The 15,490-nt window shown below is 41.3% G+C and overlaps 1 protein-coding gene across 2 annotated transcripts in view; it reads right to left on the reverse strand.

Annotated features, from left to right (window-relative positions):
* abtb2b (ankyrin repeat and BTB (POZ) domain containing 2b) overlaps positions 1 to 15,490 on the reverse strand; it is a 203,775-nt gene that overhangs the window by 7,964 nt on the left and 180,321 nt on the right. For both annotated transcript variants that reach the window (XM_059975950.1, XM_059975951.1), the window contains exons 10-16: positions 8,201 to 8,336; positions 6,617 to 6,843; positions 5,609 to 5,787; positions 5,255 to 5,360; positions 4,371 to 4,473; positions 3,259 to 3,349; positions 2,507 to 2,575 (exon numbers count right to left, since the gene is read on the reverse strand). In XM_059975950.1, the coding sequence (XP_059831933.1) occupies positions 2,507 to 2,575; positions 3,259 to 3,349; positions 4,371 to 4,473; positions 5,255 to 5,360; positions 5,609 to 5,787; positions 6,617 to 6,843; positions 8,201 to 8,336 (911 nt within the window). The remainder of the gene's footprint in view (positions 1 to 2,506; positions 2,576 to 3,258; positions 3,350 to 4,370; positions 4,474 to 5,254; positions 5,361 to 5,608; positions 5,788 to 6,616; positions 6,844 to 8,200; positions 8,337 to 15,490) is intronic.

Raw genomic sequence — 15,490 nt, forward strand, 5'->3', positions numbered from 1 at the left:
TTACTGCAGCACCTGATAGCATACGAAGTCTCAACTTTTATTCGCAAACACAAGGAAATCTGTGGATGCTGGAAATTCAAGCAACACAAACAAAATGCTGGTGGAATGCAGCAGGCCAGGCAGCATCTATAGGAAGAAGTACAGTCGACATTTCGGGTCAAGACCCGATAGTCCTGACGAAGGGTCTCGGCCCAAAACGTCAACTGTGCTTCTTCCTATAGATGCTGCCTGGCCTGCTGCGTTCCACCAGCATTTCATGTGTGTTGCTCAACTTTTATTCTTTGGGTTATGTAATAAGGCTGATCAGCCCAGGGTTGAAGCCATTGGCAACTCTAAACTTCCATTGTAAGAGTATCCAGGGTAGTATTATCATAGCAGTCTTCAATCTTATTGGCAAATAAAATCTAATGAGGTATTGCAGTAAGGCCAGAGCTTGAGAAGTGTTACCGTCGTTATGCCAGTGTCAAGTTGGGGGATGTTTAGGAGGGAAATTAAAGAGTGGAACCCAATGTGTCTGAAATATGTTCAAGGAAATGCCATTTTAACTCAGCAGTTCTGTTTCATTTGCATGGTGCTTTCTCTCTATAGAACATTGGGGCTTCTTAAAAAAAATACTTCATATTGCCAAGTCCATAACTGGAAGACAAACAGTACACCTTGTTGAAACTATCTCGGTTTCAGTTGTGAGGGCAGTAAGGGAAAATGCGAATAGCCTGCTGAGATTAGTTCCTGCAGAGGAGCTCTTACCACCTGATAACAGCCATTAATATTTATGAACCAACCTGTAATCTACTTTTGTCAGGGCTTTTCATCACAAAAACTTCCCAGAGGTTTCCATGACTGGCTCTGCCTCTGTTAACTCTAGAGTTCCCAACTCCAGTGCTCCCCTATTAACTTCTCACATTACATACACATTTAAACAGTCTGTATCCCAAGTTACACCAAATCTCACTCTCCTGCCTGCTATGGTGCCTAAGAATTTCAGACCAGAGGAGTCTCAAATGCTATTTTAAAACATTCAAAGCCTTTCCCTTTAAAGCATGATCAGTGACCTGACCAACTCAGATTAGAGTAAAATAGAGTTTCATCGAGTATGAAAGCACTTCATTTGTTCTCCTGTGCTTAGCAGTTCACAATTTTGCTATTATTATCCACCATTATTATTTAGACCATTAAATGCTTTGAGACTAGAGGAAAGGGGTACAGTATGCTTACGTCCAAGCTTGATTTCCACTAACATTCACAATTGCATCATGAAGTAATTAAATCATGCAAAGCAGAAACGGGCTGAGAAATTTGCTTGTTGTAGTTGGGGGTCCTGTGCCCTCAATGACTCAGCACCATAAAGGGCTAATGATTCCTAATTGATCCTGCCAGAACAGAATCCACATCCTGAATGAATCATACATCTTCAAGTTAATTACACTGCATTTCAGTTCTAACTTCAAATTTTACAATACCATGATGTCATAATTCTTGAGCATCGCTCATGGAAGCTCAAAATCACGTTTCAACCCAAAATACAAAGTGTAGGATTTGGTTTCTGAAAATCATGCAAGTATTATCTCAAGTCTTACTCTCCCTGAACTGGCTCCCTATACCTCAAGAATGCAGTCCTTATTCTCGTATTTAAATAGATAATGACATACTTCTGTAACTAGAGTTATAAATTATTTCCTTCACTTCTCAGAGTGAACTGCTGTGCGTATCCCTCTCATGTGTGCCTGTGCGTGCCCTGGCCACAGTCTCTGACATTGACACCTAAAATGCAACTGCCTACCCACCCACCTTTGTGCTTTAAGACCTTAAAGACTACATCTTTGAAAAAACTTCTTTCTTGCAGTTCTGGTCTCCTTTCTTGAGGAAGGATAATACTGGCTTTGGAGGCAGTGCAGAGGAGGTTCACCAGGTTGATTCCAGATATGAGGGGATTAGATTATGAGGAGAGATTGAGTCGCCTGGGAATATATTCGCTGGAATTCAGAAGGGTGAGAGGAGATCATATAGAAACATATAAAATTATGAAAGGGATAGATAAGAAAGAGGCAGGAAAGTTGTTTTCACTGGTAGGTGAGACTAGAACGAGGGGCAATAGCCTCAAGATTCGGGGGAGTAAATTTAGGACAGAGATGAGGAGGAACTGCTTTTCCCAGAGGGTGGTGAATCTATGGAATTCTCTGCCCAATGAAGCAGTGGAGGCTACCTCAGTAAATATATTTAAGACAAGGTTGGATAGATTTTTGCTTAGTAGGGGAATTAAGGGAAAACTCAGGTGGGTGGAGATGAGTCCATGGTCAGATCAGCCATGATCTTACTGAATTGCGGAGCAGGCTCGATGGGCCAGATGGTTTACTCCTGCTATTATTTCTTATGTTTTTATGTAATAATACTTGTAGAAATTATGTCTCTACAACTGTTTTTGATTATGCTGTGAAGTAGTTTGGAGTATTCCATATGGAAGTAGTTTTGGTATTTAACGATCATTATAGATGTGAAGTGTCCTTACCTCCAGCACATCAGAAATGGGTAAAGTTATTGAGTCAGTATCACCGTAATATAAATACTGCATCATCAGCTAGAGGGATAAGAGACAGCTCAGATTAGACCAGCTTGAAACAAAATGATAATTTTCTGATGTTTTTAAAAAGATAAATTTTACAGGCACTTTAGCACCATATAACCCTACACACATCAGAAAGAACTGCTTATTATTATAAATTCTGTGTAATTGTTTAGTTGTCATTAAATAGTTGATGTTAATAAACAATACCTGTCTGTAATGGTGGCGAATGAAGCAGCAGAGTTCACCTTTTGCAAACAGTGAAACGGGAATACAGATTCATAACTTGAAGGCTTTCCAGCGTTCAATGTAAACATTCTTGGTATTGGTAATATGAGTTAGCATACTGGGTAATGGAGTGGAACCAAACGTGCTCACTCAGTAATTGTTGAATTGTGCCCTGATTTTTCTGAAAAGCTTTGAGACCGATTGTTTTTGAGAGGAGGCGACAGAACTTTTTAGTCCACCTTCCTTCTTCTTGTGCAATCTCTGATGACCAGTACAGTCATAAGCAAAGGAATGGAAGGGAAAGCTCAAAGTCTCTTAACAGGGGACAAGTTGAAGGCAAAGAAAAAATAGACAGGGTAAACTGGGAAATAAAGATTTAAAGGTGACAATAAAATGAATGGGACAATTTTATAGCACAAGTTCATTGCCACCAGCATAATTCCAGAGTGCTGCAGTAAAAAGATATGTACCTGGAAAATGTGATATTTAACTTCGCTGATCTCTATACACTTGCAAGGTGGGTTCTCCAGAGATGTCTTACTAGTCAGCAGCATTTTAAACCTGAAGTGCAAGAATTGAGTTGAATTTCTTGTTTAACAGTCTTATAGAAATTGCATTATTTCTGTGATTTTGAACACCTTCTTCCATTCCCATTGCAGTATGCATCAGCCGTCAGATGGAAGCTCATTCTGAGCAGAAATCTCATCATTATGCCTACCCTTAGCCTTCCCACTACTGGAAACTGACTGGGATGAGTTTACATTGACAAGTGCTGCAGCACAAAGGCTTTGATACACAATACTAATGGCTGCTTACTCACTTATAACCTAAAATAATACCAAGGAAATTTTAATTTCTTCTTGGACTATGGACAAAGCTGTTGTTCTAAAGACAGAACTGTCCCATTCTAGTGTTAATTGCAAATGTTAACATTGTGATGTTTTATTTCTACATTAATAATTCGGGTGAAGATGCTGCACAAGAGACCCTGTACTGCACTGTGAAAGGGAGCACCGGGTCAGTAAAGCATGCAGCAGAGGGACAGGCTCTTCTGGTCAGCCATCCAGACTGACTTCACCTCCCTTCCAGAACTCGACTTCCCAAAGTGCAAACCCTCACACTTGTATGGACTAAACCCCATTCAGCGTTACAGCTGATCTAAGTTCTTCTGTATGCCTAGACAATCGTTTTGGCTGTCTTTCACTCCATCAGTTTCATATTGTCTGAAAACTTACTAATCATACCCAAGTCATATATATTTTACAAACAGAAAAAGGCCCCAACAATGATCTTTATAGCAGACTACTTGTTACAGAAATGCTCATCCACCACTATTCTCTGCTTCCTATCACCAAGCCAGCTTTAGGTTTGTATCCTTTATGCCCTGACTTTCTGGACCAACCTGACCAGAACCTTGTCAAAAGCCTTGTTAAAACCCATATAAACAGCATCTATTGCTTTACCCTCAAGATGACATTTCATTGACCCATACTGATGGTTTAGCATTCCCAGTGTTTGGGGGTGAGATGCAGCAGCCGAGGCTAAAAACAGAAACAAAACTATTTGCGGTGCTTTATCATACCTGTTTGAGGCAGTAATTAGGAGAACTTTATGTGCATAAAATGGCTTTCCTTCTACCAAGAATGTTAAATCTGACATGTCCTTATTGTTCAGAAAACGAGGATCTGGAAAGTAATGAAGAAAGAATGTTTAGACAATTAAGAAAAATGTTCAATAAAATTTGATTGTGGCGATTGCATGTCATGCAAAGGACATCATGGGAAGCAAGGCACAAAAGGAAATACCGATTACTAAATATCAATTAGTGGGAATTTATGAGGGATGTGGATTTTAGGCCACATTCCATTGTAATAAGGAGGGGTGTGAAAGGGATGGGAAGAATGTTTTCTCATAAACCACTTAGTTCAACTGCATTCCATTCTGAAGTAAAAGGTTTTGCTCAATGAGAATGATCTGATAAAGCTGGAAATTTCCCCAAGGATGCATCAGTTAATATGTTCCACTGTCTCAGACATCTGTGGTTATTCTGATGAATTCATTATCAATGCATTGCTGGGTTGTCATTTAAAGAAATAATGCCAGTTCTTAGATGTTACAGTTTCAGGCTGTAGTGCCTCGCTGGTTCAAATCAGAAGGTCAAGGGGGCCAGTTGGGGATTCATTGTTCATCACGGCGGCCCTCAAAACATTTGGGAAAATATCCTTCAATCTCATTTCCAATGACCATACAGGGATCGCATTTGGAAGGTGTACGCGCACCAAAGTGAGGACAACATCATCATTGTCGACAATCGTGGGCTTCATTTTAAATTGTTCTCACTTCACCCATTTCTCATCCGGATTACTTTGTCTGCTCAGAAAGCAAGGGTGAAAAATTGAGCTACGAAGCAGGAGAACCTAAAACCCTATTCGTCGCCACCCAAAATCCTCAGCAGCAATTACATACCTAAACGAGCAGGTGGGTTTCTCTTTATCTCGGGTATACCAGGAATAGGACCATTGCCATAACAGTGAATGAAGATTGAAGCTATCTGTTGATTAACGGCATCATTCTGTAGGGTGGGGGGGGAAAGCACAGAATAAAGACTTGGGAAAACAGTGATCAAATTTTGTCATTGTCACGTTCCAAGCTAAATATGCCAGTTTCAGAAATTAATACCTATTCCATCAATACAGCCACATATTCTCTACTCTGGAAAGATCTAATTAGTGATGAGATGAGTTCTGTGTATACTACTTCATGGAATCCTTGGATGCCTTATTATTTTTAATGGAATATTGCAATAAAAATGCATTCTACCTTGCTAACCCTAAGAATGTCAAACATCAGTGGAAGTCCCTCTTGAATCAGCTCCTCATTGTAGTCCTCCTCTTTGATCGTAATGAATTCCCGTAACACATACTGCATCACAGGATATCTGCTCTGATGGTATGAGGTCCTGAGAGATTCTATCCACATATGTAGTTTCCAGGGGACACCTACGTAAAGAACAAAATGAAAGATGAAATCTAATCCTTAAAAATACTGATATTCTGAACGTTTGAAAGTTAACTGCAATTCAATGTACAACATAACAGGATCAAACCATTTCAAAATGATAGAAATTTAAAACATTTACTGTCACTGATTTATTCCAGAGACCTCACCATGTGGCCTAGGTTGACATCAGCCTTCTGCAGAATAGATGGTTTTGTGTTTTTTTTTGTTAACGTGAGGCACTGTTAACCTATGAAGGTGGATTGAAACAGTGTCCCAGGAGATTACTCCATGAGAATGGGAGTTTTCCTCATGTCTTGTCTAATCACCAGAAGAGCAGGGAATGGAAGAATGCCAGTTAGGCCATCCATCTGTACACAGGAGCAACTGAACTTCCCAGCCTCTCCTCATCGCCTTCCAGTGATTTTTCTTTTTAAGTGTTTATCCCATTCCCCTTCTCCATTTCATCTTTTTATTTCTTAGCTGCAAAAAGCATTTTGTTTTTCTTAGGTGCCGGCAGATAAAGACTAGGAAGAATCAAGTTCAATCTTTAGTCAAGTTGAGACCATTAATTCCAATTTAGTCTGGAATCTGTATTGTAACTGGACTTGAGGAAAAACAAATCACCGGGATCATTCTCGGCGATTGTTTCCAGTGATCCATAAAGGGAAGTGTGAACATATAACAGTAACGGATACAAGCTAACCTTTGAGGGAGAAAGCATTTTGAGATTTACTCTCTTGAACTGAACAGTCATTTTGGAAATTACTTGAGAATCATATAAAACTGTATTTTCACAACAGGTGGTCAAAAAGATGTCCAGTATCCTACCGAGGTTCCTCAGCTCCATGGTGACATCAAGGTAGCCATGTTCAGCACTGTAGTACATAGCTTCTTGTAAAGCCTTCATTCTGGCTTTGCAAAGTTTTACTTGTCCTTCATTTATACTTCCAGTGTTTGAGATATCACTTTCCACTCCCTCTGCTAAAATTTCCTCCAGCGAAAGGACATCAGTTTTCGGGGCCTGGGGTGGTGTAAGCAACTTGCGCAGCACATTCCTGGGCCATGAGAAACAACAGCAAGACTTATTTATTAAAGCAAGCAAAAATGATGTTTTTAAATGACTTTTTAATCCAAGATTTAGCAAAAAAAAAACAAAAACAAAACTTAATTGAGATCCTGCCAGTACCAAAGCTAATCTGCTTTATAAGTAAAATAGATTCTTGTACTGGATACTAGTCCTACAAATTTATAAATCCAATAAATTGTGCGGTTGTTTTCATGAACATAAAATCTGCAATGCAAACATTTCCCGCTGATAACAAACATGCTGGAATTGCACAGAATCAACATGTGAAAGAAAAATTGAAATGGCTGGAAACAGTGGGCCAGGCATATTTCAGGCCACAGACCCTTCAGATTGAGAGATGTATGAAAAGTTTTATGTTGCACAAGGGGTGGCAGCAGGACAGAATGGACAAGGGAAATACGAGAGATATTCGCTCTCCAACACACAGATGCCTTTATTTAAAGAGAATCAGCATGTCAGCCTTTTCGGAGTTACTCCCCTTTTCCTTTCCACTCTTCCCCTCCCGCTCTACAACCTTAAACTAACTGCTTTCTCTCTTCTCTGTCCGATGAAGGGTCTTGATCTGACATGTTAACTCTTTCTCTTTCCACAGATGCTGATCAACTCCTGCTAGGAGTGTGCATTATTTTTTGTTGTTACTTCAGATTCCCAGCTTCTGGTCTGTTGCTTTTTCTTAATAAGCATTTCTACTCTGATCCACCAGAAAGGTTTCATCCAAAACATTTTTTTTTCTTTTCCTGGTACTGACAGCATGATTTCCTTAATTTTCCATTCATCTTGAAGTTAATGAGCAACTTGGTATGAATGTAGTCCTGCTTCTCACACATTTTCCCACCTACTGCGTTAAGTGTGATTTGATGGTCCAGTTCCTTATTTTGCATCACATACTCCACTAGCAAAGAAAATAAAGTTTTCTGAGATACAGTATTTCTCAGACACTGGAACCTGGGGCAACAAACAGTCTGTTGGAGGAACTCAGAAGGTCGAGTAGCATCTGCGGGAGGAAAGGAATTGTTGGTATTTCAGGTCAAAACCCCACACCAGGACTCAGATCTAAAGTCTTCTGAGTTTGTCTTACTAATATTAAACTGAAACTACCACAGCATTAATTGACAACTGTACAGATGAACTGCAGATCCTATTAATTTATTTGTGTGATTTCTCTACTGTGTTATTTGTGCATTAATTAATGCTTGACTCCTTTTTGTCACCTGTAAGGTGTAGTTAAGAAAAGAAATTTAAAATGCAGAACAGTGTAATATTTCACACAGTGTGATCCATCAAGCTATGCTGATCTATTCATTCACCAGTAGCACTGTGGTTACCTGTGTCCATGGGCAGCTGCATGGCTAAAGCAGTTCATGTTCTCGTGCAGCACCGATGTCATCCCATTTGTGTCGAATACATTCAGTAAAGGGTCTGCACCTCTACTCAGCAACAAGCTAACCAGCTCGTAGTTTCCTAGAAGAGAACCATGTGGGATTTTCAAGTAACTGGAAAACAGGAAGGATACTGCAGCTGTGTGCCAATACTAATCTCACACCTAAATATATAGAACACTGGTCTATTCTAACTGGTGAAAATTAAGCTGTGTTTTCTAAGTCTTTGTGCATTGAGCCTGATTCACGTGATCTTCTGATATTGACATTATTCATTGACTGAGGGGAATGGTCTTCACATTCGGAGCAAGAAGGCTGTGAGTGAACTGCTGGTTTTTCGGAGTGAAGGGAGCTTTTTACTACTTGGGTTAAAGAGAGGCGAGACTGCGCAGGCGCGTGACGTCAGTAAGTAGAGCGCGAAAGATTGAGAAAGAAGGCAGCCATATCCAGCCGGCAGTGTCGATGCAGGCCGCGGATTGAGAGGCAGCAAAGAGATAGGGCTTTGGCTCAACGGGCTTAGGCGATAATGGGACGAGGCGAGGTAGGAAGTATGTGTGTGAGGCCGGTGTTCTGTGCTCGGTGTCAGATGTGTGGGGTCCTGGAGTCTCCCAGTCTCCCGGATGGCAATATCTGCACCAGGTGTATCGAGTTGCAGCACCTGAGGGACCGAGTTAGGGAATTGAAGATGCAGCTTGATGATCTTCGTCTGGTCAGGAAAGAGCGAGGAGGTGATAGAGAGGATTTACAGGCAGGTGGTCACACCGGGGCCACAGGAGACAGACAAGTGGGTCACAGTCAGGCGGGGGAAGGGGAAGAGTCAGGTACTAGAGAGTACCCCTGGGGCTGTACCCCTTGACAATAAGTACTCCTGTTTGAGCGCTATTGGGGGAGGAACAGCCTACCTGGGGTAAGCAACAGTGGCTGTGCCTCTGGCACAGAGTCTGGCCCTGTGGCTCAGAAGGGTAGGAAAGGAACATGAAGGCAGTAGTGATAGGGGACTCTATAGTTAGGGGGTCAGACAGGTGATTCTGTGGATGCAGGAAAGAAACTCGGCTGGTAGTTTGCCTCCCAGGTGCCAGGGTCCAGGATGTTTCAGATCATGTCCAAGATATCCTGCGGTGGGAGGGAGAACAGCCAGAAGTCATGGTACATACTGGTACCAATGTCATAGGTAGGAAAAGGGAAGATATCCTGAAAAAAGCCTACAGGTAGTATAAGAAGGAAGTTGAGAAGCAGGACCGCAAAGGTAGTAATCTCAGGATTACTGCCTGTACCACGTGACAGTGAGAATAGGAATAGAATGAGGTGGAGGATAAATGCATGGCTGAGGGATTGGAGCCTGGGGCAAAGATTCAGATTTCTGGATCATTAGGACCTCTTTTGGGGCAGCTGTGACCTGTACAAAAAGCACTTGAATCCCAGGGGGACCAATATCCTGGTGGGGAGGTTTGCTAAGGCTGCTGGGGAGAGTTTAAACTAGAATTGTTGGGGGATGGGAACCGAACTGAAGAGACTGGGGAAGAGGAGGTTGGCTCACAAATAGAGAAAGCTTGTAGACAGTGTGAGAGGGAGGATAGGCAGGTGATAGAGAAGGGACGTGCTCAGACTAAAGGCTTGAGATGTGTCTATTTTAACGGAAGGAGTGTTGTGAACAAAGCGGATGAGCTTCGAGTGTGGATCAGTACTTGGAGATATGAACTGGTGGCCATTACAGAGACTTGGATGGCTCAGTGATTGGAATAGTTACTTCAAGTGCTGGGTTTTAGATGTTTCAGGAAGGACAGGGTGGGAGGCAAAAGAGGTGGGGGCGTGGCATTGTCGATCAGAGATAGTGTCATGGCTGCAGAAAAGGTGGACACCGTGGAGGGATTGTCTACTGAGTCTCTGTGGGTGCAGGTTAGGAACAGGAAAGGGTCAATAACTTTACTAGGTGCTTTTTATAGGCCGCCAATAGTAACAGGGATATCGAGGAGCAGATAGGGAAACAATCCTGGAAAGATGTAATAATAACAAGTTGTCATGATGGGAGATTTTAATTCCCCAAATATCGATTGGCATCTCACTAGGAGGGGATTAGCTGGGATGGAGTTTGTTAGATGTGTTCATGAAGGTTTCTTGACACAGTATGTAGATAAGCCTACAAGAGGAGAGGCTGTACTTGATTTGGTATTGGAAATGAACCTGATCAGGTGTCAGATCTCTCAGTGGGAGAGCATTTTGGAGATAGTGATCATAATTCTATCTCCTTTACAATAGTATTGGTGAGAGATAGGAACAGACGAGTTAGGAAAGCGTTTAATTGGAGAAAGGGGAATTGTGAGGCTATCATGCAAGAAATAGGAGGCTTAATTTGGAAACAGATGTTCTCAGGGAAAAGTACGGAAGAAATGTGGTAACTAGATGGGGATATTTGTGTAGAGTTCTGTATAGGTACGTTCCAATGAGACAGGGAAGTTATGGCAGGGTACAGGAACCGTGGTGTACAAAGGCTGCAATAAATCTAATCAAGAAGAAAAGAAAAGCTTACAAAAGGTTCAGAGAGCTAGATAATGTTAGAGATCTAGAAGATTATAAGGCTACTAGGAAGGAGCTTAAGAAGGAAATTAGGAGAGCCAGAAGGGGCTATGAGAAGACCTTGTCAGGCAGAATTAAGGAAAACCCTAAGGCATTCTACAAGTATGTGAAGAGCAAGAGGATAAGACTTCAAAGAATAGGACCTATCAAGTGTGACAGTGGGAAAGTGTATATGGAACTTGAGGAAATAGCAGAGATACTTAATTAATACTTTACTTCAGTATTCACTATGGAAAAGGATCTTAAGTGATCGTAGTGATGACTTGAGCATGTAGATATTAAGAAACAGGATGTGCTGGAGCTTTTGGAAAGCATCAAGTTGGGTAAGTCAACGGGGCCAGATGAGATGTACCCCAGGCTACCGTGGGAGGCGAGGGAGGAGATTGATGAGCCTCTGGCAATGATCTTTGCATCATCAATGGGGATGGGAGAGATTCTGGAGGATTGGAGGGTTGCAGATATTGTTCCTTTATTCAAGAAAGGGAGTAGAGATAGTCCAGGAAATTATAGACAAGTGAGTCTTACCTCAGTGGTTGGTAAGTTGATTGAGAAGATCCTGAGAGGCAGGATTTATGAAGATTTGGAGAGGTATAATATAATTAGGAGTAGTCAGCATGTCTTTGTAAAAAGCAGGTTGTGACTGATTGAATTTTTTGAGGATGTGACTAAACACATTGATGAAGGAAGAGCAGTAGATGTAGTGTATATGGATTTCAGCAAGGCATTTGATAAGGTACCCCATGCAAGGCTTAATGAGAAAGTAAAGAGGCATGGGGTCCAATGGGACATTGCTTCGTGGATCCAGAACTAGCTTGCCCACAGAAGGCAAAGGGTGGTTGTAGATGGGTCATATTCTGCATGGAGGTCAGTCACCAGTGGTGTGCCTCAGGAATCTGTTCTGGGACCCCTAATCTTCGTGATTTTTATAAATGACCTGGATGAGTCAGTGAAGGGATGGGTTAGTAAGTCTGCTAATGACACAAAGGTTGGAGGTGTTGTGGATAGTGTCGAGGACTGTCAGAGGTTACAGTGGGACATTGATGGAATGCAAAACTGGGCTGAGAAGTGGCAGACAAGAGTTCAACCCAGATAACTGTGAAGTGGTTCATTTTGGTAGGTCAAATATGATGGCAGATATAGTATTAATAGTAAGACTCTTGGCTGTGTGGAGGATCAGAGGGACCTTGGGGTCCACGTCCATAGGATGCTCAAAGCAGCTGCGCAGGTTGACTCTGTGGTTAAGAAGGTGTACTGTGTAATGTTGCAGCTATATAGAACCCTGGTCAGACCCCACTTGGAGTACTGTGCTCAGTTATGGTCGCCTCACTACTGGAAGGATGTGGAAGCCATAGAAACAGTGCAGAGGAGATTTACAAGGATGTTGCCTGGATTGGGGATCATGCCTTATGAGAATAGGTTGAGTGAACTTGGCCTTTTCTCCTTGGAGTGAAGGAGGATGAGAGCTGACCTGATAGAGATGTACAAGATGATGAGAGGCTTTGATCGTGTGGATAGTCAGAGGCTCTTTCCCAGGGCTGAAATGGTTGCCACAAGAGGACACAGGTTTAAGGTGCTGGGGTGTAGGTACAGAGGAGATGTCAGGGGTAAGTTTTTCCGCAGACAGTGGTGAGTGCGTGGAATGGGCTGCCGACAACGGTGGTGGAGGCGGATACGATTGGGTCTTTTGTTATGTGTGATGAGAAAACCATGGGGAGATGGGTCCAGAGTTGACCCCCGTGAACTATGCTGCTAACGAGAGAGAGAGAGAGGGGGAGAGGTGCCATGCTACACATACTGATAATGAGAGAGACACAAATATTTAAAATTATGGCTTCTTCGCTGAATGTTGACTTTACTTCCAAGAACTTTGCCACTTTGCCTGCTTGTGTGAATCCCATCTGACACAGCCTAGTGGGTGCCAGGTGCCTGATGGACATGGACATGGTCAGTTGATGGATGGTTGTTATCCCGGCAGGGGAGATAAAAGACGAGTCTGCTGAGACAACGGCAGACACGCCACTGGACACTGAACGAGTGTTGTGCACCCACAGGAAGGTGGGGACTTGGAGGATCGATTCGGGGGAATCGGTCAGAGGCTCATGGTGTGTGAAACCAGGCCAGTGGGGGCCTGTGTGTGTGTCCACTCACACCTGGAGTGACGAGCCCACCACTGAAGAACGGTCTGGCTTGGAACGGAGGGATCATAATCGGTGACCTCAACGGTACAAAGGAACAAGAAGTCAATGGAAGGTTTGCCTGCTGCAGCTGCTCATCTCTCTCTCTCCAACATCACAACAGCGACTACCTCAACCCAAACTGAACTGAACTCTGCATTATCTTAAAACTATTAATTTACCACTAGACTATGATAGAGCTTGGGTTTGATTTTTATTCTTACACTTCTGTATTTATCATTGCTAACCTATTTTATATGAATATTTGCATTTTTGATACCGTATTACTTAGTTTACTAATAAACACCTTTAGTTACAGTAGCACCAGATTCCAACGTATCATTCCATTTCTGCTGGTTTGGTAACCCGGTCACAGGGTACGTGACGCTTTTAAAAGGCTTTTGGATAGGTACATGGAGCTTAGTAAAATAGAGGGCTATAGGTAAGCCTAGTAATTTCTAAGGTAGGGACATGTTTGGCACAACTTTGTGGACTGAAGCACCTGTACTGTGCTGTAGGTTTTCTATATTTTCTATGTTTCTATCTCTATCAGCTTCTGACACTCACTTCCTGGTGTTGCTGAACAGCAATCATCATAATAAATCCTTGTTCATTTTATTTTGTGTTGACCATTTTGGTTGATCTACTCCCTGGTTTAGAAGACCGCCTAAATCAGTTTTATGAGATGTGGTTGGTTGTTGCCAACAAAGGCAACGTTTTTGTTCAGCTGTGTTTGAGAAAAGGATGAAGAACCATCTTGGAGAACGGCCACATTCTATTTTAAAAATAAACTTTAAAACACGTATATCTTAAGAACATGTATGTTAATTTAAAGATTAGTGTCACATAGGTTATCTGCACAAGTCAAAAACGTTTCTTTACCCAGAATACCTACTTGTTTACCCCTAAGCAACATGGTGAAAATGGGTATCCAGTGAATTTTATGCAGCTGAGGGATGTCAAATAGATTAAGGTTTGACGCATTCCCTCCTTATTCCAGCATTCAACATTGAAGCATTCATTGTAAGCACATGAACAGATGGATACGGAAATATTTACAAACTGACTGGCTGGCCAACTTCCATTAATTTTTGCTAAAAAGATTTCAATTGAGGAATAATTTCTACACAGTCAGCAGAAAGATGTTTAGAGCTGTTTAGCTACAATAATGTAACAGTTCTTGACCCTGTACAACTACAAAGAATCATACAGAAGGACTCTAGTTACAGTGAGTACCATAAAGGCACTCAGCTTGGGAAACGTACAACTGAGAATCACTCTTTGTGATTGCTTCCTGTGATCTATAATGAAAAGTGTGAACACAGAGACACTGGGCAATGACAGGTACAAGCTCTGCTATTATGCTGAACAATTAGTTTCCTTCCCCATTATACCAGTACGAATCTGACAGATTGTCAATGGTTATTGCTGTGAAATGAAGGCAAACAAGAGTCAGAGCCCACAATTGTTGGCAATATTGGATTGAAAGGAGCAGAGATGAAGCCAGTCAGGAAATCAGGAAGTAATTATAAGACTTTGAAAGCCTGAAGGCTGTGAGAGGAACAAAGATAAAGTAAAATTATCATAACTTTCCATAAAATTAGCAGGTTTTTAAAGTTTCCAATACAAATGTTTACAATCTTTTAAAGAAATATACAATTTGAAGAAGCCCTGATAAAAATTTTGTTGTAATCACTTTGTTTAGATGTGTTATATACACAATACTTACACACATAATACAGTCAATTGAGTATTGCAAAATGAGATGCTTTGGTTATAGAGCTGAAGCTGAGGCTATCTGGAGCTGCCAGCCTTGAATGAATTACCTCCTTTGCTCTTGAAAAGGTTACAATATGTGACCTATTTTTTTTTACACAATGTGATGCTTATATTTTCTATGTTCAATAATCTACATCGCTGTCAGCTTTGATGTATTAGAGGACCCAGAGATTGTTATTTAAATGATCCATATCAGATAAAAGTTCAAAACACTAAAGATCTGCAAAGAAATTTTAAACATCATTGTGGCTAAGTTAGAGCTTTGTTTGGGTACTGATGTACTGATGGTCTGGATCTTATTATCTAATAGAAACCAGAATATATTATTCAATGTCACTGAATTCCAAGGAACATCTGTGCAACATTATCATGATTTTTGACAATAGGTTAGTCGTTATTCAGTTTCATCATAAATACAAGTTTAAAAGTCAGGGGCTCGAGTTGTAATGAGTAAACACATTTAAGGATGTTCATAATCTTATCACACAGAATCTGCAGCAATTTCCCCTAATTGTTACAATGACTTCTGATCTATCCTTAACTTTCTTCCTTTTCACTGTTTGCAGATGATCCAAAGTTTAGAGGCAAACTAGTAGGTAAAAACATATAGGGGCAAATAGGCTAAGTGAATGGTCATGGAGATGAAAAATTGAAGTTAATATTGATAAGTGCAAGTCATCCACTTTGATAAAAATGCAGAAAGATGGAG

This window comes from Hypanus sabinus, chromosome 7 (assembly GCF_030144855.1).
Source record: "Hypanus sabinus isolate sHypSab1 chromosome 7, sHypSab1.hap1, whole genome shotgun sequence".
NCBI lineage: Eukaryota > Metazoa > Chordata > Chondrichthyes > Myliobatiformes > Dasyatidae > Hypanus > Hypanus sabinus.